Raw genomic sequence first — 22329 nt, 5'->3', positions numbered from 1 at the left:
ATTCAATTCTGTAAAAAACAGAAAAATAATCACGGTCCACACAAGCGCCGAGTCAGGGAGGGAAGAGAGAGCCACAGTGCCGGTGGCACTGACAGAAAATGAAAGAAAATAAATTTTTTTTTTTTTTTTTTTAAGACTTGCCCGGCAGTGGTTCACGGTCCTGATCCGGCGGGGTGGAGTGAACTGGGCTTCCTGGTGTCGCACCCAGCTGCTAGCTTGGAACAAGAGGGCCCTCGACCCTGTAATGCAGCTGCCTCAACAACCAGCGGGGGATGGTCCCCTCAGGACTTACAAACCCCCTGGGAGGCTCAGGACAGAAACTGTTCCTTTTTTTTTTTTTTTTTAAATCAAAGTAAAAAAGTTTTACAGACCAAAAACTCTCTAAAACTCACAGAACTCACTATTCTAACTCCAATGACCAATCAGCACAGACTGTAGGCCTTGCACCTCCACCATCTGCTAGAGACAGAGAAATACTGCCGGACTGTAGATGGTACAATCCTATATAAGACAGAGTTTTGTTTTGAAAACTTCTCTGTCTCCATCTGCTAGGGGGGGGGGGGGGGGGCGCAAAACCCAGGAGTCTGGACTGATCCGGGTACGTACAGAGAAACAGATTTACAGATTGCAGAAACTTTATATACACTGACACACACTCTCTTTTCTCAGATACTTTCTCACAGACAAACCCACACACAAAGAGCGAGAGTGTGTGTGTATGTGTGTCAAGAGAGGGACACCCACACACTCCCTCTGACACAAAGTGTATGTGTAGGTATGTGCTGCTCTCTGTATGACTCAGACACACACTCTCTCTAACATGCTACTGTTGTGTTGCTGCTTATGTGCTCATACAGTGCATGCCCCCACCCCAGCACTACCCACATCATAGTTTAAAGTTCTTGCTTGCTGCCAGTCCTTCTTCATTCTGCAGCAGTCTCCTCCTTTTCCATCCCACTCAGATTTGCTGGTTCCACAGCTAACTGCTCCTCTCACAGCTCAGTCCAGTCACTTCAGACAGAAACCTCCCCAACACTGCACCGGCACTTCCTTCTGGCTCACTCTCTCCCTTCCTGTGCCTGTAGCTTGACTCCACTTCTTTGCCACCCTCCCACCACCCCAGTGCATTCCCATTGACTGCATGCTACACAGTCTGCTGCTTTTATGGTTCCCCAGGCTTGACTCTGCCTACCTACTCCAAGGGATAAGAGACTAGAAGTGATCCATACTTTTCCCTATATTTATAAAAAGAAAAATACTTAAGCCCTTCTCCAGGCCCAACCTCGCAGTTGTGGGCTCGACAGACGTCGCTCGACGCTTCGGTGGAGGTGTAGGGGCGGTAGGTCCTGGGGAAGATCGGGCCTCGGAGGGAGGTGCATACGAACCTCCTCGGGCTGCTTTGAGAGCCTGCATCTTCTCGGAGCGTTGCCTCTGGGCTCTCGGGGTCATCCATCCGCAGTGTTGACATGACTGCATCGGGTGGTCTGGGCTCAGACACCGATAGCAGCAGTCATGCCCGTCGGTAATTGACATTACCTTCCCACATGTGCAGGACTTGAAGCCCAATGGTCGGGGACCCTCTTTCCTGCCGCAGTCAGACATGAACGAAATCTTCGGGGGTTTTTGGTTTTTTTTTTACTTGAAAGCTGTGACGCTGAGGAGGTCTGAAGCTCCGTGTGCGAAAAAACATACTGAGGAGAGTCTATTCCAGCGCGGGAAACCACGCGCAGCCTCAGAGCAAAGCTCTGACATCACTTTTGAAGCTCCGCCTCCCGGGCCTGATGGAAAGTTCCCATGACAGCATGGCTAATTCATCCTGCTATCTACGGAAACACTGTTTTCGGTAAGCAAACTTGCTTTTACATGACTATTATGGCCACCCTCCATCCTGGGCCCCCGCGAGAACTGAACACCAAACTGAATGGCAGGGGGAAAAAAGATACGGAACCAACAGCAGGAGGTGAGGGAAATGAATGACTGCGATGCGATGTGTGACCACGCCCCCCCTGACGTCACTGGGAGCCCCAGCGACGGTTGAAGAGCGCCTCACCATCAGGCGCCGGCGAGCTGGGAGGCCACCCTCCATCCTGGGCCACCGCGAGAACTGAATACCAAACTGAATGGCAGGGGGAAAAAAAGATATGGAACCAACAGCAGGAGGTGAGGGAAATGAATGACTGCGATGCGATGTGTGACCACGCCCCCCCTGACGTCACTGGGAGCCCCGGCGACGGTTGAAGAGCGCCTCACCATCAGGTGCCATGCGCCGTGCATCGCGCGCCGAAGGGGCGCGACAAAGGGGCTCTCCCCTTTGTGCAGCCCTTCGTGCAACCCTTGTACTTCTAAAAAAAAAAAAAAAAAAAAAAAATCTTTTATATTTTTCTGTAATTTAACCTTTATTCCAGTTCTTTACATTTTTTTTTCGCTTGTTAACAATTTTAATTAGAAATGTTCATTGTATTAGACTATGGAAATTTATTTCCTGCTATTCTGTTTAATGTAAACCGGTATGATTTACATCAGATGTAAGAATGTCGGTATATAAGAACTAAAAATAAATAAATAAATAAATATTATGGCACCAACCAGAAAACTGCAAAAAAGCCACTTGCAGCTATATGGTATTACAGCTTATTGTAACAAGTTTCGGTGTGGGCTTGGCCTTCAGAAAGCTTTGAGTAAACTGCATTGCAATATAGTAAACCTCCTATATGAAACCAGCACTAATTGCCAGTACTTAAACAGTAATAATCCTACCTATGAAAAGGCAACACTGAAAATATTTCATTAGACCCTAAAACACCAATACACCTGCTATTAGGAAAACAGAACAAGCCAAGCACAGAAACTACACTCCATAGTTCCCTCTAAGCTGAGCACGTGAGCAATCCAGTGACTCAATGCCATCCCCTTCACCAATTTGATCCATCCTATCATTTCGATATAATTTTTTTTTTTTTTTTTATTTATATTTTATTGAATTTCTTGTCATTTTTACAAATGCACATGAAAAAAAGAAAAAGAATAGTTTATACAACATTAACTCAGGAGAAAGGTTTTCACTCTTACATTCATTTGTAAACCAAACATGAATAGCCCACTTTATGGGGAGCAAATCCACATGGCACCGGTAGCCCCTGTCACATGGTAAGGGCAAAGGGCCATCGGCGCCATTTTGTTTACTGGCAGCCGATGGCCAGAGAGCAGGAGATCGCTCCCGGGAACCCCGCTGGACCACCAGGTATTTTAAGAAAGTTTTGGGGGGGGGGGGGCGGGAGGGCAGCTGGACCACCAGATACTTAAAGAAACTTTTTTTTGGGTGGGGGGGGGGCAGGAGGTTGGGGGATTCTAAAGAATTCAATTTTAAGGGTCGGGACTCTGGCACAGCCAATTAAAACGCTACAAAATGCTACGAAGTGCTTGAACGAAAACTTCCCGCGATTCGTGTACGATTCCGATTCCGGCTACAGTTCCGGACCCGATTCACATCCCTAGTCACTACCTTAGGTAGAAACTTGGGATGCATACACAGGACCACACGATCATGAAAGAATTTCGTGTAGGGCAGGTACTTAACCAAGGCCTGAAGCTCCCTAACCTTATGAGCTGAAGTGATCACCACCAGGAAGAGGACCTTCCAGGTGAGGAACTTCGGATCGCAGGAGCACACAGACTCAAAAGGAGGGCGCATGAGCTGCGCTAACACAATGTTGAGGTCCCAGGACACAATAAGAGGCCAAAGGGGGGGGGGGGGGCCTTAAACTGTAGCAGGCCCCACATAAAGCGACTCACTATGGACCGAACAGAGATGGGTGGGCCAGCAACCCCTTGATGGTAAGAACTGTCCACGCTCAGATGGACCCTGATCCAACTGGTTTGAAGCCCGGCCACAAGTAGTCAAGAACCTTGGAATGGGGTATGAGAATGGATCCAAGCCATGCTCCTTGCACCAGACGGAAATCCTCCTCCATTTCAATAGGTAAGACTTCTTGGTGATGAGGGGAAGGAGAGAGGGAGCCAGGCCCCTGGCTTTCAGTCCCTTGTAATGTAGTAGGCTGAATCCAGACAGGTATCACCAAATACCCACTCACCCAGCTCCACCTGAGGGATGATCCATGAAGGTTCCTCACACCTCAGGGAGCACCTTTACGGAATTCTTTTATTCTTTCTTTTTTTCAATTTTTCTCAGACTGCAGGTTTGCACCGCTGCCATCTGCTGGAGATACTGAAATTCTGAGGGACTGCAGGTGGCACTCTTGGTTATGTAGCAGTGCCTGAAAAGTTTTTATTCTCTGCCTCCATCTGTTGGTAGGGATGCAAAACTCACTTGTCTGGACTGATCTGAGGTATGAACAGGAATATGAGTTTTTGCTTCCATGGAAAACTTCTTTTCAAATTCTCTCTTTGCCTTCCTTATTAATGCTTTGCATCTAACTTGCCAGTGCTTATGCTGTTTCCTGTTATCTTCATTTGGATCCCTTTTCCATTTCTTGAAAGATGTTCTTTTAGCTATTTTAGCCTCTCTCACCTCACTTTTTAACCATATTGTTTAGCCTTCCTTCCACTTTTTCTAATGCGTGGAATACATCTGGTCTAGGCTTCTAAGATGGTATTTTTAAACATTGTGCATACCAGATGTAAACTCTTAACCTTTGCAACTGCTTTTTCAGTTTTTTCCTAACCATTTTCCTCATTTTATCATAGTTACCTTTTTGAATGTTAACTGCTGTCACAGTAGATTTCTTTAGTGTCCTCTCTTCAGTTATTAAGTCAAATTTGACCATGTTGTGATCACTATTGCCAAGTGGCTCCAACACTATTATCTCTCACACCAAATCCTGTGTTCCACTAAGGACTGGTTCTAAAATGGTTTCCCTTTTTGTTGGTTCTTGTACCAGCTGTTCCATGAAGCAGTCATTTATTTCATCTAGGAACTTTACCTCTCTAGAATGTCATGATGTGACACTCACCCAGTCAATACTGGGTAATTTCAATAACCTATTATTACTGTGATGCTGATTTTGTTAGCTTCTCTAATTTCTTTTAGCATTTCATATCTGTTCATTCTGGCCAGGTGGACGGTAAAATACCCCCACTGCTATTTTATTTCCATTTTTACCTGGAATTTCCATCCATAAAGATTCAACATTGCATTTTGTTTCCTGCAGAACTTTATTCTGTTTGACTCAATGCCACCCCCTTCACCAATTTGATCCATCCTATCATTTCGATATAATTTTTACCCTGGTATCACAGTGTTCCATTGGTTATCCTCCTTCCATCAGGTCTCTGAGATGCCAATTATATCTACCTCTTCATCCAGTGTTCTACACTCTAACTCTTCCATCTTATTTTTTAGACTTCTAGTATTTGAATACAGACATTTCAAAGTATGTTTTTTGTTTCTATTAACAACCTGCTTATCAGCTGACAAGGGTAATTTGGAATCTCTCTCTCTATCTGCTCTTTACTTACTATTAACTAGACAGACTTCGGAAAAGCCACTACTTATCCCTGGGTGTCAGCAGCATGGGATCTATCTACTGTTTGGGATCCTGCCAGGTACATGTAATCTGGACTGGCTACGGATGGAAACAGGATACTGAGCTTGATGGACCCTCGGTCTGATCCAGTATGGCAGTTCTTATGACAAAAGTGTCAGGGAGATAAGCCATCAGTCACAGACGCTGGGCCAGTGTGAGAAGTAGGCAAGAAGAACTATTGATTTTCTCACCTTCCATCCCGTTGCACTAAAGGATTTTCCAGCACTTCCAATGGTGATGGTACGATTCCACATTCCAGGCAAGCTGGCTGCAAGCAAAGAAGAAAGGAGCTGAAGGTCTGTGGATAAGTGAGAGGGAAATGGCAGGAGAAATGGAGGGAGGACTAAAAGAGTGCGCAACACAATGAGTGGCAGCAAGATAGAAAGGTTCATTACATTACATCCCCTATATCTTCCTTTCATAGTAATATGCAGAAAATGTTTTTTGTTTATATCTGTGTATAATGGAAGCCTTACTCCCAGCAGCTCTGGCACTCTGCTTGTAGGTATTGCGTATGCTACTTTCATACTTCAAATACAGTCTTCAGTTTTCTTTTAACCAAATGACAGTACTCTGTCACCTTTCTGTAAGTTAATTTTTCTAATGTAGATAGGTGTCATTTAGACTTTTAAAGAATAAAGGGGCTGGCCCTGTGACTTAGGCTGTAGTGATGTGTGGTGCAGTGGGGAATCTGGGTTTAGGATAGGCCTGGTTATACAGTAAAGATGTTGTGCTCAAGTCCAGGATGGAGGAACAATGGCTACCACCAGCATGGGAATCCTTGCCAGCCAATGAAGAGTGCTGAAAGTGCCTCAAGTCCTTTGGCTGGTGAGGGTATTGTGAACTACCTTGGCATACTGTCTAGGAAGCAGGGAGTACTAAAAATCGCAATGGGAGATAAATAAAGAACAAGAAAAATAAACTAGGTTTGAGCTCTCCCCATGTGTACATTGCCACTCTGCACTGCTCCCCTCCTGTTCTTTCTGTGCATGTACATTTAATGTTATTGTGTGCTAGTACTCACCGATCCGAACATGTTCATTTCCATCATAGACCAACCACTCATATACCTCATCACTGAAGCAAAAGAGATTGTGTTTCACACACAAATCGGAGATTATCTTCAGCTCTTCCCTCTTAAAAACCTACAGCAAAAAAGAAAGGGGGAGGCTGAGACAGAAAGAGGGATAATGAGAGAGGGAGTGAGCCTAAGAGATAATCAGGCCGATGCAATATCAGCATGTGGAAAATGGGTGCTCATGATTGAGCACCCACTCTCCTAATGCACGATCGACATCTCCAGGGCACCCAATTTAATATTTAAATCAGCTGCCTCAGTAACCTTTCCAGCCACCTCGGCAATGGGCGCCCTGGAAAAGGTGGCTGTCAGTGGGTTAGGAAAACAGATACTCAATTTTACGAGCATCCATTTTCCTAACCTGTGCACACTATGAGACCCCATTTGGAGAACTGTGTACAGTTCTGGAGTGTGCACCTTCAAAAGGATTACAAACAAGATTAGTTCAAAGGCCAGTTACTAAAATGGTCAACAGTTTTTATCAAAGCGTACAGGGACAGATTTAAATACCTAAACATTTATACAATGGAGAAAAGGAGGGAAAGATGAGATATGACATTTAAATACTCCCAAAGAATGAAAGCACAGGAGACTAATCCCTTTCAATGGAAAGGAGGCTCTGAAACAAGAGGTTATGGGTTGAGGGTGAAAGGGAACTGACTCAGGAGTAATCTAAGGAAAGGAGAAATCTACTATTACCTGATAATTTCCTTTCCTTGAATCCAGCCAGAGCAGTCCAGATGCATGGATTATGCTCCCCAACCAGCAGATGGAGACAGAGAACCATAGATTTGCTTAATTCAGCCCTTATAAGGACCCCGTGCTGTGCTCAGCCTACCCAAGCTAAGAAGAAATTATATAAGTTCTCCACCCAAAATGAAAGATCTTCCAGGGAACAACAAGAAAGAAACCTCATGAAAGTAATCAAAATACGATCAGTCACCTGAATAGTGAAAACCAAATCACTGCCTTGCGAACTCAGCCCAAGATGCTGCTTATGATCTCAGAGAGGTCCTTGTTTCCTTCCCCCCAAGAGGTCCTAAAGCCTCAATCTCTTAGGGAGAGCAAACCCTTATTCACATAGATAGCAATTATAGCGCTTTTAATCCATTGGGCTAACAAAGCTTTAGTAGCTGACTCATCCTTCTTTGGACCACTGAACAAACAGATGATCTGATTTCCTAAAATCATTAGTCACCTTTGTTTTTAAATCATTTATAATCCACCATTTCCACAAGAAATCCTGTTCAATATAGAGTACAGTTTACATCCATAAAATAAAAAACCAACACTTTAATATAACAAACACATAAAATGAACTATTAAATCATCTTATATTCAAACATTCGCTTGATTAAATAGATAGGCTTTCAAATTTTTTCTAACTACCTTCAAGTATCTAAGCAATATTCTTTTCACATCCAAAAAATATAGCAAACTATACTCAGCTCTATATTCATCCCTCCGGATGGAGGGCAGACAAATTACATGATTCAGATGGAAAGCTGAGACAACCTTTTGAAGAAAGTGTTACGCTGTCACTGCCCGACATCTCCACTCCGCCCTCCTTACCTCTCTGGCGACTCCTCCCGCGGTTGACGGATGTTTGGCTGCCACGGCGTCTGCCTGCCGTCCTCTCCGGCATTTCCGGTCTGGCTTGGGCACTGCCTCCCGCCATGCTGACCCGCTGCCTTAGTGCGTGTGCGCTGCGTGGCCCTGCTTCAAATACTTTCTTTGGCGCGAACCTCAGGGGCGTCCCCCTGTGATGACGTCACGCATCCCGGATACAAAAAGCCTACACTACTGCTAGCTAAGCGAGTTAGCAACAGGTATTCATACTGGTGAACTCCTTATGGGATTCGCTCTCCGTACCTAGCTACTCTGCCTCTCCATTATTGGTACCCGCTCCTCGGGGGCCTCTCTCTTCTCTTTCAGGTCACTGTCTGGAACCGGTACTCGCTCCTCGAGGGCCCATGTTCCTGGACTCGCTGCCTGGATTTCACGAAAGGACTGCGACCAGGACTGAGCACGAGCAGACCCCCCTCGCAGAACCGCCCGCCCCAGAGAAGCGAAGAGACGCTGGCCCCTGAAGCGAGAGCGGGAGGACGCGAAGGATTGGGAAGACTTAGGGCGGTCCTCTGGAAGCTTATGGACCTTGTAGTCAGCCAAGGAGTCCATAAGCTTCTCGAGATCCTCACCAAAGAGCATCTTACCTTTGAAGGGCAGCGTGCCCAGCCGAGTCTTCGAGGACTGATCAGCCGACTGCCAAAACCATCGCCTTCGCCTGCACACGGACCAGATCGTAGAGGGCGTCCGATACGTAGGCGGTTACCGCCTCCAGACGTTCGGCTTGTTCTGCCTCACCTGGCCGCCCTGCACTGCCCCCTCGGTCCGGGTCGGCCCTTCCCGCGCGGTCGGCGTCGGCCCATCGGGGCCAGGGGAGGTGGACCAGGGACAAGCCTCTCGCGAGGCCCCGAGGTGAGCAAAATAAAACAGCAAAAAAATAAAAAAAACAAAACAAAAAAAAACGCGGCGAATTTAAAAAAGGAAGCAGCAATTGGAAGGGCACCGCTAAGCCCTCCCCGGAAGCCCTGACGCCTCCCAAGAGCCCCCTTTAAAGGGCCGAAAAAGACTGCAGGTGTCGCGCGCCTAAGGAGCACGACAAAGGGGCCTGCCCCTTTGTGCGCCCCTTCGTGCGCTCCAACACGTAGACCAAGAAGCTACCTGCGCCATTTTATGCCTATCCACCCTCTCCATTAATTCCACTGCCCTAAAGCAGTTTCTCCTCAAGCATTCATCCAGCCTCTCCAGCACCCAGCATTCATCCAGCCTCTCCAGCACCCAGCATTCACCCAGCCTCTCCAGCACCCAGCATTCACCCAGCCGTCATCCAGCCTCTCCAGCACCCAGCCGTCATCCAGCCTCTCCAGCACCCAGCCGTCAGCCAGCCTCTCCAGCACCCAGCAGTCAGCCAGCCTCTCCAGCACCCAGCAGTCAGCCAGCCTCTCCAGCACCCAGCATTCATCCAGCCACTCCAGCAGCCAGCCTCGCCAACATGATCAACATGATGCAAACCTTCCCTATCCCTATCATCCCGCACTCCTCACTCAGAGTTAATTCACCCTTTCCCAAGATACAATGCTCTAAGAGATCCCTGATCCCCATCATGATCTCCCCTCTAACCCAATTCCTAGGCCTATCCTTAATCACACTAACCCTCCTCAACTCCCAATCTTTATCAAAAAAATCTCACTTGCTCAATGACTACCTACTGGACATCCAACCGGATCTGTGTGCTATAACTGAAACATGGTTAAAAAAACACGGACACACCTCTAATCAACCAATTACCTACACATCTCTACGACATTTTCTCCATCCCTAGAACAAAAAAAAAAAAAAAAAAAAAAAAGAGGGGGAGGATTACTGCTAGCTGCCAAAAAAGAACTTAGACTAACCCAGCATGCAATTAAAACTTCAACTAAACTTGAAATCGGGCTATTCAAATCCAATCAACTCCAAATCTGCCTCATCTACGCTCCGCCTGGGCTCCTAGACTCCGACCCATCACCCCTCATAGAACTTATAGCCAAACACATCAATACCAACTCACCAGCGATCCTGCTAGGAGACTTCAACATTCATGTGGACTCCCCATCTCCCTCAGCTAACTGCGAAGCCCTCCTCTCATCCTTCATGGCCATGGGCTTTAAACAAATTATTAACAAACCCACGCACAAAGCAGGACACACACTAGATTTAATATTTACGAATGATCCGATCTCGACCACTGCTCTTCCTACCTGCACCCCCATCCCTTGGTCAGATCACTCAATTATAGAAACGGAAATAGCCATAAAGAATAAACCCACCACCAACATCTCCAAATCCACGATCCAATTTAGAAAAACATGCTCCATGGAAACTCTCAGCAACACGCTCACCAAGGAACTAACTAACCTGGACCTCACAAATGCGGACACCGCCATGAACTCCTGGCTAACCATCACCCACACAGCAGCTGATAAAATATGCCCCTTGACATCCAAGAATATTAATCCTGCCCGTTCTAACAAAAAACCCTGGTTCTCATCAGAATTAAGAACACTTAAACAAAACCTTCAACATAAAGAATTACAATGGCGGAAGAACCCCACCAATACTGCACGGGCCTCCTACAAAACCACTATGAGCCACTATAGGGCCACTATTCTTCGTACCAAAAGAGACTTCTACGCAAAAAAAATACACGGCTTCATATACGACCCAAAAACACTCTTCTCATATGTTGCCTCACTCACCACCCCTATTCCGCTTATCATCCCGGAAGAAGAAGCACAAAACAAATCCACCGAGCTGGCAGTCTTCGACAACAAAATAAAAAATCTACTTAGCCCGCTAACATCCTCCAACCCCATTCACAACTCCCAGCCACCACCGGACCAAAAACACGCCCCTTCAACACACAAACGGTCCCTAGAATCTTTTGATACCACATCATCCCTGGAAATAGAATCTATCATCAAGAAAATGAAGCCTTCATCGCACCCAATAGACCAAATCCCGACCAAACTCCTTCTTACAATTCCTAACATCATCGCCAAACCTTTGGCCGACATTATAAACTGTTCTCTCACAAACGGAACAGTCCCAGACACTTTGAAAACAGCCTCTCTGAAACCTTTACTAAAAAAACCCAACCTGGACCCATCCAATCCCACAAATTTTCGCCCTATCGCTAACTTACCTTTCATAGCCAAGCTAATGGAAAAACTGGTCAATACTAGACTCACAGACTACCTCGAATCCCACAACATCCTATATCCATCGCAATTCGGTTTCAGGAAACGCAAAAATACAGAAACTCTCCTACTCTCATTAACTGACAACATCCTGTTGGGTCTTGACAAAGGTCAATCATACCTTCTAGCTCTGCTAGACATCTCTGCAGCGTTAGACACAGTGAACCACACAATCCTCATCGACCGTCTCATGGAAATAGGTATCTCAGGTGCTGCACTCCTCTGGTTAAAATCCTTTCTAAGCGACAGATACTACAAAGTAAAAATAACCAACAAAGAATCGCACCCGGTAGCTGCCAAACAAGGAGTTCCCCAGGGTTCCTCGCTCTCGCCGACCCTATTCAACATATATCTTCTCCCTCAACCTCAGATACTTCATCTATGCGGACGACGTGCAGATCCTAATCCCCATCAAGGAACCCGTCTCAGACACGCTAAACTACTGGAATAGCTGCCTCCACGCCATTAACCTCCTTCTCACAAGTCTCTGCCTCGTTCTCAATACGTCCAAGACCGAACTGCTAATCATTTCCCCTAATGATAACATGCTAGCCATCAATACTAACACACCTCTAGTAAATCAAGTGAGAGACCTTGGAGCCTTCCTAGACTCCAGAATGAACTTTAAAAAATTCATCAAACACACCACTAAAGAAGGCTTTTACAAACTACAGGTATTAAAACTACTAAGACCTCTCCTTCACTTTCATGACTACCGTTCTGTCTTTCAAGCCATACTATTCTCAAAGATAGACTACTGTAATGAGCTGTTACTTGGTCTCCCGGCCTCTTCTACCAAACCTCTTCAGATGCTGCAAAACGCCGCAGCCAGGATCCTCACAAACTCCCGCCGCATGGACCACATCACCCCGATTCTAAAAATACTTCACTGGCTACCCATTCGCTACAGAATTCTCTTCAAGACACTTACTATTATCCACAAAACCTTATTTCAAGAATCCTCGCTCCAACTCACAATACCCCTCAAACCACACTCCTCTGCAAGACCCACCAGATCTGCATATAGAGATTCCCTCCAGGTTCCCCCAAAAAAATCCGTTTTCCACAACTCTATTGAAAAACGGGCACTATCAACTGCTGGTCCGCATCACTGGAACTCCCTCCCGCCAGATCTCCGCCAGGAACATTGCCATATCACGTTCAGAAAAAAATTAAAAACTTGGCTGTTCGCCCAAGCTTACCCCTAAAAAAGCCTCAGGGTCCCCCACACAGTCTTACCCCATGGATGCGTCCATTTCCGCAACGCAAAGGAACTGTTGTCCGAATAATTGCACTATTTTATAACTTGCTTAATTCATATACACTATGTAAATTTGTACATAATTCTTATACTGTAAGCACCCTCTCCTGCTTTTGCCCTTCTCTCCAGTTAGAATTTGTTTAAACTATCTTTCTCTAACAGCCTAGTTCCACATTCCCTGTTATAATGCAACTTTTGTTTTTGTTTGCTCTGTTAATTGGTTCCCCCTAGTTTATTGTAAACCGGTACGATAGGACCTGGTCTTGAGCATCGGTATATTAAAAGAATTTAAATAAAATAAATAAATAAGATCCCGGGTGCAGAGTAACTGTTGAACCCACTGAAGGCCTGCCCGCATCATGAGGCTGCTAAAGCAAGATGCTCGGACCCCGAGGGCCAGAACATCCAAGATGCGCTTCAGGTGAGCCTCCAACTTACGATCTTGTGGATCCTTCAAAGCCATGGAACCTTCCACCGGGATCATGGTGTGCTTGGCCACCGCAGAGACATAGGAATCTACCAAGGGATATCGCAGCAGCTCCATGCCCTCTTCCGGGAGGGGATAGAGCTTATCCATCGCACGCCCCACCCGGAGCGAACCCTCAGGAGCCTCCCATTCCCGAAGGATAAGGAGCTTGAGCATAGGGTGGAAGGGAAAGGCCGAGGCCGGAGCCCAGAGCCCCCCCCCCCCAGAACCGGGTTCATATCTGGGGAAAGGCTGATGTGCACGGAGCAGGAGAGGGACCTTGGGGTGATAGTGTCTAATGATATGAAGTCTGCGAAACAATGCGACAAGGCGATAGCAAAAGCCAGAAGAATGCTGGGCTGCATAGAGAGAGGAATATCGAGTAAGAAAAGGGAAGTGATTATCCCCTTGTACAGGTCCTTGGTGAGGCCTCACCTGGAGTACTGTGTTCAGTTCTGGAGACCGTATCTACAAAAAGACAAAGACAAGATGGAAGCAGTACAGAGAAGGGCGACCAGGAAGGTGGAGGATCTTCATCGGATGACGTACGAGGAGAGATTGAAGAATCTAAATATGTACACCCTGGAGGAAAGGAGGAGCAGAGGTGATATGATACAGACTTTCAGATACTTGAAAGGTTTTAATGATCCAAAGACAACGACAAACCTTTTCCGTAGGAAAAAAATCAACAGAACCAGGGGTCACGATTTGAAGCTCCAGGGAGGAAGATTCAGAACCAATGTCAGGAAGTATTTCTTCACGGAGAGGGTGGTGGATGCCTGGAATGCCCTTCCGGAGGATGTGGTGAAGACCAGAACTGTGAAGGACTTCAAAGAGGCGTGGGATAAACACTGTGGATCCATAAAGTCAAGAGGCCGCCAATGAAGACTGGGTGACTCGCCAGAATGATGGCTACTGCCTGGAGACAATACCCTTATTCAATAAACATATACATGCTTACTGTGACTCCAACATCGCTCTAAGCTTCAACAGCAAGAGGAAACGTGGAAAAAAGGATTTGCACTCACAAAGAGGGGAGTAGCTGGCTTGTTACGGCGGTTACTACCCCAAACCAAATAAGACTTCACTTCACTTTCAATGCATATACAGCAGAGCTCTCTGCTTCAACGGCAGGGGAAAAGAAAAACTGATGCTTCACGCATATCCAGCATAGCTTCAACAGCAGGGGAGAAGAAAAAAGGATTCGCACTCACAAAGCGGGGAGTAGCTGGCTTGTTACGGCGGTTACTACCCCAAACCAAATGTGCCTGATACTTTACTTTCGATGCATATCCAGCATGGCTCTCTGCTTCAACGGCATGGGAGAAGAAAAAAAAACAACTGATACTTCACGCATATCCAGCATAGCTCCCTGCTTCAACGGCAGGGGAGAAGAAAAACAACCAATAAGGGCTGTATAACATAGTCTGGGTAAAACAAGCATGGGTGTAGCTTGCTTATTGCGGTGGTTACTACCCCTAACTAATCAAGCTAGATATTTCACTTGGATGCAGCTCCATCACTGCTCTCTACGTTAATGGTGGGGGTGGAAGGGAAATAGAACCAAGAGCTAAGAGAAACAGATAAGTATGAGAGAAAAAATGTGTGAAGCTTGCTGGGCAGACTGGATGGGCCGTTTGGTCTTCTTCTGCCGTCATTTCTATGTTTCTATATCCTTAGGGAGAGAGGCCATGAGATTATCCACGGAAGGACTCTCCAGACCCAGCTCCTGCAGAACAAAGGGCAGGAGGGGCTCCAATTCCTCCTTACAAAAAAGGCGAAGTGCTCTGGGGTCATCCCCATCTAGGGGGGGGGGGCATCTGCCGAATCCGAGGAAGCGGCAGGGTCAGAGGACCCAGGAGACACCGGGGGGGGGGGGGGGGGCACCCCCGGGACCACCCACACCCGAACTGGTCCCTGGGGCTCGGCAGCCAGTCCGGCGGTCAACAGCACTGAGCGAGGGATTTCTGGCAAGGGGGGGGGGGACGGGGACAAGGGGGGCTTTCGTCCTGCTCATGCAAGCTAGCTAAATAAGATTTGTGCATGAGGACGACGAAATCTGCTGAAAGGGACCCTGGATTTGACGGTGGGGGGGGAGGGGGGGTGAGGAGGGGTCAGGACCCCCCTCCTGGGGACCCGCGGGGGCCAAATCAAAAAAATCCGGCCCCCCAGCCCCAGGGAGCACTGAAATCGGCCCTGATGAAAAAGCTGGTCAACTGCTGCCAGTAAGTTAGAGGTAGGTGAGTACCTGCAACTTATTTAAAGTTTAGAACTAATTTTTTTTTTTTTTTTTTTTACTGAGCGCAGCAGCGGGTTCAAAACCCTCTCGGCAGCCAGATGGGGGAGGACGAGGCCCAGAGAGCGTCGGTCCCCACACCTGGAAGCGTCCACGGACTCAGGCTATGCAGGGAACCCCCTCCTGCAAAAGGGGCAAAGCTTCCCTGAGCCAGGCAAGAGCGGGGAGACAGCACAGTCTCCCACACAGAAACAGGAAAAATCACTAAAAAGAAGGCAAAATTCCCTTCCAGTTTTTTTTTTTTGACAAGAAATACTTGCTTGAGCCTAGCAAAGAAAGAAGAAAAAAGGCTGACTAGCCTACAGCAGAGAACCGAAGGGGAGATGCTGCTCCTGCTGGAGGCAGACGAATACTGAAGGGTTAGAGGCTAGGCTCTGTCCTGATATAGGGCATCCTTCAAGTTTTAGTCTGTCTCCACCTGCTGGAAAGGAGGCTCAACCCACTGTCTGGACTGATCCGGGTACGTACAGGAATGCTCCACTTGATCGAATGCGATCCTGCTCCAGCAGGCAAAGGCTGTCACGGAGGTCCAGACGAGATTCACCCCTCCGGTGTGTGTGTGTGTGTGTGTGAGTTCCTAATATCTTAGCATTAATGTATAAAATTGCAGGGCTGGTGATGTTTGTTATTCCAAAATGGCCTTGTCAGCTGTGGTATATTGAGCACTGTGAGGCAGCCCTCCAGGGCTTCTGCATCCCATGGTCCCAGGTTTCACGAGGAAATGGATCAATTTTATTTTATAGTTTGGCCGTTAGGAGGGCACAATTAGTGAATAATGGTTATTCTCAGGAAGTGGCGGCTTCACTCTGAAGGTTAAAAAAGGTTCCACTTCCTTCACTTAGGTTAAGGTTTGAGAGTTTTTTGAGAATCAGTGCTCTCTACATTAGTGTGTTCTGGAAATCGCACCAGTTCCATTTGTCCTGGAAATTTTGCAGACATGCCTCTCTAAGGGCTTGGATCTTAATACACTGAACGTACAATTAGTGGCTCTCTCTTGCTTTAGACATCGTATTCACAGTGGACTATTGTCTTTTTGTCCAGATGTCTCTCTGTTCTTGAGAGGTGTGGGCATACCAGATCTCTGCTTCAGATACAGGTTCTGTTTTGGAATCTGAACTTAGGTTTGTCCTTCCTGGTGGGACTACAGTTTGCTCTTCAGCTATTCTTTACATTTCTTTTCCTTGCAGATGGTCATTCTATTTGCTTGGCTTGAAGGACAGTGGAGTTGCAACCACTTTCTGGTAAGGAGCCTCTCTTATTGTTATAAAAGAGAAGGTACAGATTTGTAGAGTTCCTCCTTTCTACCAAAAGTTGTTTTGGAATTCCATTTAATTCAGTCAGTTCTTTGCCATCATTTAGCAGACAGGCAGATTCAGAGGACTATATGCCTCTTTGCCTTTCAGACAGAAAGAGACATCTTTTAAGGTATCTCAAGGTCCTAGGGCTAAAGAGGAAGTCTCATTCACTTCTGCGTGTTTTGCAAGGGTTTGGGGTAGCATCCCATCCAGTAAGGGAGTAGCTTGGCTACATCCCGTTTGTCTGAACTGGTCTGATAATTTCCTTTCCCTAAATATAGTCAGATCAGTCCAGAACCCTCCCTATACAGCTGGTATCTTCAGTGTGTTCATATGTCCTGTGTCTTGCAGAGGATTATTTTGCAGGCAGCTGAACAGAGTTAAGAAGCATAATGAATGTCTATACTTCATTGCAGGTGAATTATTTCTTATTTACTGTTTGGAAACTCTTCCTTTATTTCTGCTTCCTTGTTCTAATGAAAGTCCATTGGTTTAAAAAGAAAAAAAGTTTGAAATCGGTAACATGGTTTGATGGTTGATTGTATTGAGTTTGTCCACAGTTAACTTATTACTGGAATACTGGCAGACTGGTATCAGCATGGATGCATGTAAGGAGTAACATCAGTGAGCCTGTTGATCTCTGTCTCCATCTGATGGTTGGTGTACATGATACATTGGTCTGGAAAGGTCGGATTATATTCAAATTATCAAGTAAGAAGTAATTTCACCTTACTTAACATGGTATTGAATCTGGATCATTTTGAAATACCAATAAAAAGTAAATTAAAAAAAAAAAAAAACCGGTAGTCTCCATCTCACTGCTGGACCACTGGGGAGAACGAAGGACAGACAGCAAAAGGGGGGCCTCTAAGCCCTGTATTTTGTTACAGCACCAGGTTTTGCTCTAACCTAAAGACCAGGAATCTGACTCTAGGAATGGGAGCAGGATAAATGCTGCTTCAGCTGCAAAACAGTTGAAGCTGATGTACCCAGACTATATTTCAGAGAGATAGACAGAGAAAAAAGGGACAGATAAAATACAAAAAGAGGATGAATGAAGAGAAAGGAAGAGGCTTAGGCTTGTTTTGTGATCAGTTTACTGATGTTGATGGTACATTCATGCACCTGTTCCCAGAGTTCTCACCTTGCCCAGAGGATTGTTGGGTGTATTCACCATGATAGCTTTGGTTCTAGCAGTGACTTTGCCTTCCAGTTCCAATGGGTCAAGCTGCCAGTTTCCACTAAATGATGAACCTCCATTTCCGGCTGCTTTCTGGAAATAGTATGAGAATAACACATGATATCTGGCTTTCATCTACCCTCTCTATATCTGACATTGCCACCATAAAGAACAATTTTGATATACCTAGGAGTGCAGATCCTGCCCCCCCCCCTTATATATTTATTTGTAGTTGTTTATTTTAAAATACTTGTATACCGCATAATTTGTCCAAAGACAGCCAATGCGGTTCACAAAATTTCACATGCATAATTTTCAGAAAAAACTCCAAAAGGAGGAATTGCTACTTATCTGAATTTCCTTTACTCTAAGGCAGCAATTCTCAATTGGTGTGTCATGACACACCATCGTGTTGCACAGCACAAGCTGCTGTGTCGCCACCTCTGTGGCCAGAATACCATGCTCCTGATCTCCTGCTAGTGCAGCTGCTCTTCCCTCCCCCTCCTCTGCTCCAGCGGAATCAGAGATCTCCTCCTCTGCCCAGGCTATCGGCATTTTCAAGCCTGGGTGGAATGTAGCAGCAGAGGCAATTGCAGCATTATGCAGCCACCTAGAACAGCGCTTCTCAACCGGTGTGTTGCATCACACCAGTGTGTCGCCAAACACCGGCAGGTGTGTCGCATCTCCCAGTGTCCCACTGCCCCGTTGTACTTTCCTTCTCCCTTTTTCCAGCCCCCGTGGGCCAATTGGAAGCTTCCTTTCTTCCCCCTGCCCAATGGGAATTCTCCTTCATTCTGCCTGCCCTCGCGCAGGCCAATCGGAAGCCTCCTCCCTTCTACCTGCCAGTGGGATTAGGAAGAAGGGAGGAAGCCTTTGATTGGCCGGTGAGGCAGGCATCGCATAGCCCGGGGGTGGGGTGGGAGGAATGGCAGTGTCGAATCCCAACGAAGCAAGGCCGCCACAGGAGCCCATCCCCATGGCGGTGAAGAGGAAAACCCAACCCCGACCGAGGCCAGCACAGGAGCCCATCCCCATGGCGGCGAAAAAAGAAGGCCTGCCGGAGTAAAGCCGCAACCGAACTGGAGCACATCCCTGCAGTGCAGGAAAAAGTTGTTTTTGGTGAGAGCTTGTGTGTGGGTGTGAATGGATGCCTGAGTGAGAGCTTGTGTCTGTGGGTGTGAATGGGTGCCATGGTGAGAGCTGGTGTGAATGGGTGTTTGGGTGAGAGCTTGTGGGTGTGAAAGAAAGCCTGGGTGAGAGCTTGTGGGTGTGAATCAGTGCCTGGGTAAGAGCTGGTGTGAATGGGTGCGAGAGCACTTGTGTGTGATTGAGAGCTTGTATATAAGAGAGCATGAGTGTGATTAAGAGAGACTGGTCAGGGAGGTGATGTGTTTCTGTGTGAGAGAGAGAGACTGGTCAAGAAGATGACTGATGTGAGAGAGACCGAGACCAGTCGTGGGGTCTTAATTGGGGGTGTGTGTTTGTGTGTGAGTGACTGGTTGTGGGTGCTAAGGAAGAGGACTGTGGTGACAGAGCTTCAGCAGCCCTTGCTGCTTCTGGTGAGTGTTATTTACCTGGAAGGGAAAGAAGTAGGAGAGTTGCTGGAGAGGATAAGTAAAGGTGGCTTTTTAAATTTATTTTTCTTGATAGACTGCCATTTTAATTATTGGGTTTTATGTGATGTCTGCTGTTTTCAATTATTTTATTGATATTTGGACGTTTTAATAATTTTTATGAGTTTTTAATTGTTGGATATTATTGTGTTCAGCAGCTGTTTTGTAACATTTTTTGTATAGCTTTACAATTATTTCTGTGTGGGGCTCTATAGCAGCTTGGCTTATTCTGTTTTTCCAATAGGAAATGTATTAGTGTTTAGGGCCTGGTTTAATAGTTGTATTTCTTTGATAGGGTTATTACTGTTTGAGTGTGTTCCATAATGCAGGTGTAACTTTGTGTGGGTTAGTTTGTGTGCATTATTGCAGATCCTGGAATATGTTAGGTGCTATATTTCTCTTTCCATTTCTCCAGGTTCGCACTGCATGCAGAGTGGCTTTTTTGGTTTTCCATTCTAGTTTCTGTCTCCATATTTATAATTTGTGGTTTTTCTGTACTTTGGTGAAGGTCAGTTCTGGGTGTGTGACAGAGGTGAGGTATTTGTTACAACTGTTGCTGCCCGACATCTCCACTCCGCCCACCTTACCTCTTTGGCGACTCCTCCCGCGGCATCTGCCTGCTGTCCTCCCTGGCGTTCCCGGTCCAGCTTGGGCGCTGCATCCCGCCATGTTGTTCAGCTACCATAGGGTGTGCGTGCCGCGGGGCCCTGCTTCTTATTCTTTCTTTGGCGCGAACCTCAGGGGCATCCCCCTGTATTGACATCACGCATCCCGGATACAAAAGCCTACTCTGTTTGCTAGCTATTCAAGTTAGCAAGGAACTCCTTACGGATGGGATTCGCTCTCCGTACCTAGCTACTCTGTCTCTCCTTAATTGGACTTACTCTATTGGGGTACCCGCTCCTCGGTGGCCTCTCTCTTTTCTTTCAGGTCGCTGTCTGGAACTGGTACTCGCTCGAGGGCCCATGTTCCCGGACTTGCTGCCTGAGCTTACTTCTGCTTGGAAGAACCCGCTGCCTATACCATCAGTGAGTTACCATCTATATTCTCTCAGAGCTGTTCCTTGGAACCAGGTACTCGCTCCTCGAGGGCCTGCCTCTATTCCAGTTTCTGTGTTACCTTCTGGGAGAAACCGCTGTGTGAGTAATCAACTGAGGCTCTATACTGAACCCTGTGTATGCTCCACCGTACTCACTATCTCAGTTTCTCTCCACTACAGCACAACTATTGAGGGATCGCTGTTCCAGTGTCCTGAGGGACTACTAGCCCAGCCGGGCTTCATCTCTACTCACTACTGCCACCTCTGGTGGCTTCTCAACTCTGTTTAATAAAAGATAATTCTGTGTTGTGTGTCCTAAGCCGAGCCTGACCTGTGGCCCCTCACGAGACTTACCCCGTGGGCGTGGTCATCTGCCACAGTGTCCAAGGGTCCACCCAAAACCTTACAAACAATAACAGATTGCTAACTCAATGGATCCGACACAGCTCAATACCCTGCAGGCCATTCCGGGCCTGGCCCTGTGCATTTCGGAACAGCAAGACGCATTGGAGAAACTCACTTCAGTGTTTCATCAGCTGCCGCACAGAAGACCCAAGGCGCTACTTCCAGTAATGAAGGTCAGTTACCTGAAGTAACTTTAAAGACTGCTGTACCGCTGGCTGCTCCAGTTCGTTTCTCGGGAGAGATTCAGAAGACCAGGGGCTTTCTAAACCAGTGCTGCATGCATTTTGCATTACAGCCTTCTCACTTCCCCCACAGATTTTGCTGGACTACTTACATTCTATCTTATCTTGATGGAAGGGCCTTGTCTTGGACCTCTACACTGTGGGAACGCAAGGATCCTATTTTGCAGGATATAGATGGATTTCTGGACTTATTCAAGTCAGTTTTTGATGATCCTGCCCGAGTGACCGTTGCCAGTTCTGCTCTGGTGGACCTGAAGCAAGGCAACTGACAACTGGCTGATTTTGCGATAGAGTTTAAGCTCTTGCTACAGAAGTCTGCTGGGACCCCAAATGCCTGAAAAACTCTCTTCTTCAGAGGCCTGGATACTCACTTGAAAGATGAGCTGCCACTTGTGAAACACCTGACTCGCTGGATGAAGGCTAGAAATGTAGAAGTAATTATAGACACGGAACTCAGCCTTAAGCAACACATATCAATAAAAGTAAGAGAAGGCTATGCCAAACTAATGATCCTTAGAAGACTAAAACCCTTATTAACTCAAGAACACTTTCGTACAGTACTACAAGCACTCATATTTGCTAGCATGGATTACTGTAACAAACTTTTCCTAGGATTACCATATACCACAATCAGGCCACTGCAAATACTACAGAACTCAGCTGCCAGAATACTTACTGGAAAAGGATCATATCACCCAAACACTTGCGGATTTACACTGGCTCCCAATAGAACAAAGAGTCCAATTCAAAACACTATGCACAGTTCATAAACTAATAAACGACGAAAATGCCGACTGGCTTAACACTGCACTATGATTACATGTCCCCCAAAGAAATCTCAGATCGGCCAATAAAGCGCTGCTAACCATACCCTCAGGCAAAACAGCAAAGTTGACCCAAGTTAGAGAGAGAGCACTATCTTTGGCAGGACCATTATTATGGAACACATTACCACTTGAGCTAAGACTAATGAAAGAATTAAAACTCTTCAAAAAAAGCTTAAAAACTTGGTTCTTCAAAAAAGCATTTCACAGTAAGGTCACTGAATAACATATACATACAGCTGAAAGTCACCTATTAAAAAAGATTTAATTTTATTATTTTAATCA

The 22329-nt window shown here is 46.4% G+C and overlaps 1 protein-coding gene across 6 annotated transcripts in view; it reads right to left on the bottom strand.

Annotated features, from left to right (window-relative positions):
* Positions 1 to 22329, bottom strand: part of KYAT1 (kynurenine aminotransferase 1) — a 71381-nt gene that overhangs the window by 12693 nt on the left and 36359 nt on the right. For all 6 annotated transcript variants that reach the window (XR_003858251.1, XM_029612969.1, XM_029612970.1 and 3 more), the window contains 3 exons: positions 17886 to 18014; positions 6568 to 6688; positions 5735 to 5811 (listed from right to left, as the gene is read on the bottom strand). Coding sequence is in view for 5 of the 6 variants with exons in the window: in XM_029612969.1 (XP_029468829.1) it covers positions 5735 to 5811; positions 6568 to 6688; positions 17886 to 18014 (327 nt within the window). In the remaining variant the exon portion in view is untranslated. The remainder of the gene's footprint in view (positions 1 to 5734; positions 5812 to 6567; positions 6689 to 17885; positions 18015 to 22329) is intronic.

Source organism: Rhinatrema bivittatum, chromosome 8, assembly GCF_901001135.1.
Source record: "Rhinatrema bivittatum chromosome 8, aRhiBiv1.1, whole genome shotgun sequence".
Classification (NCBI taxonomy): domain Eukaryota; kingdom Metazoa; phylum Chordata; class Amphibia; order Gymnophiona; family Rhinatrematidae; genus Rhinatrema; species Rhinatrema bivittatum.
This window is presented reverse-complemented; position numbering and strand designations above follow the sequence as displayed.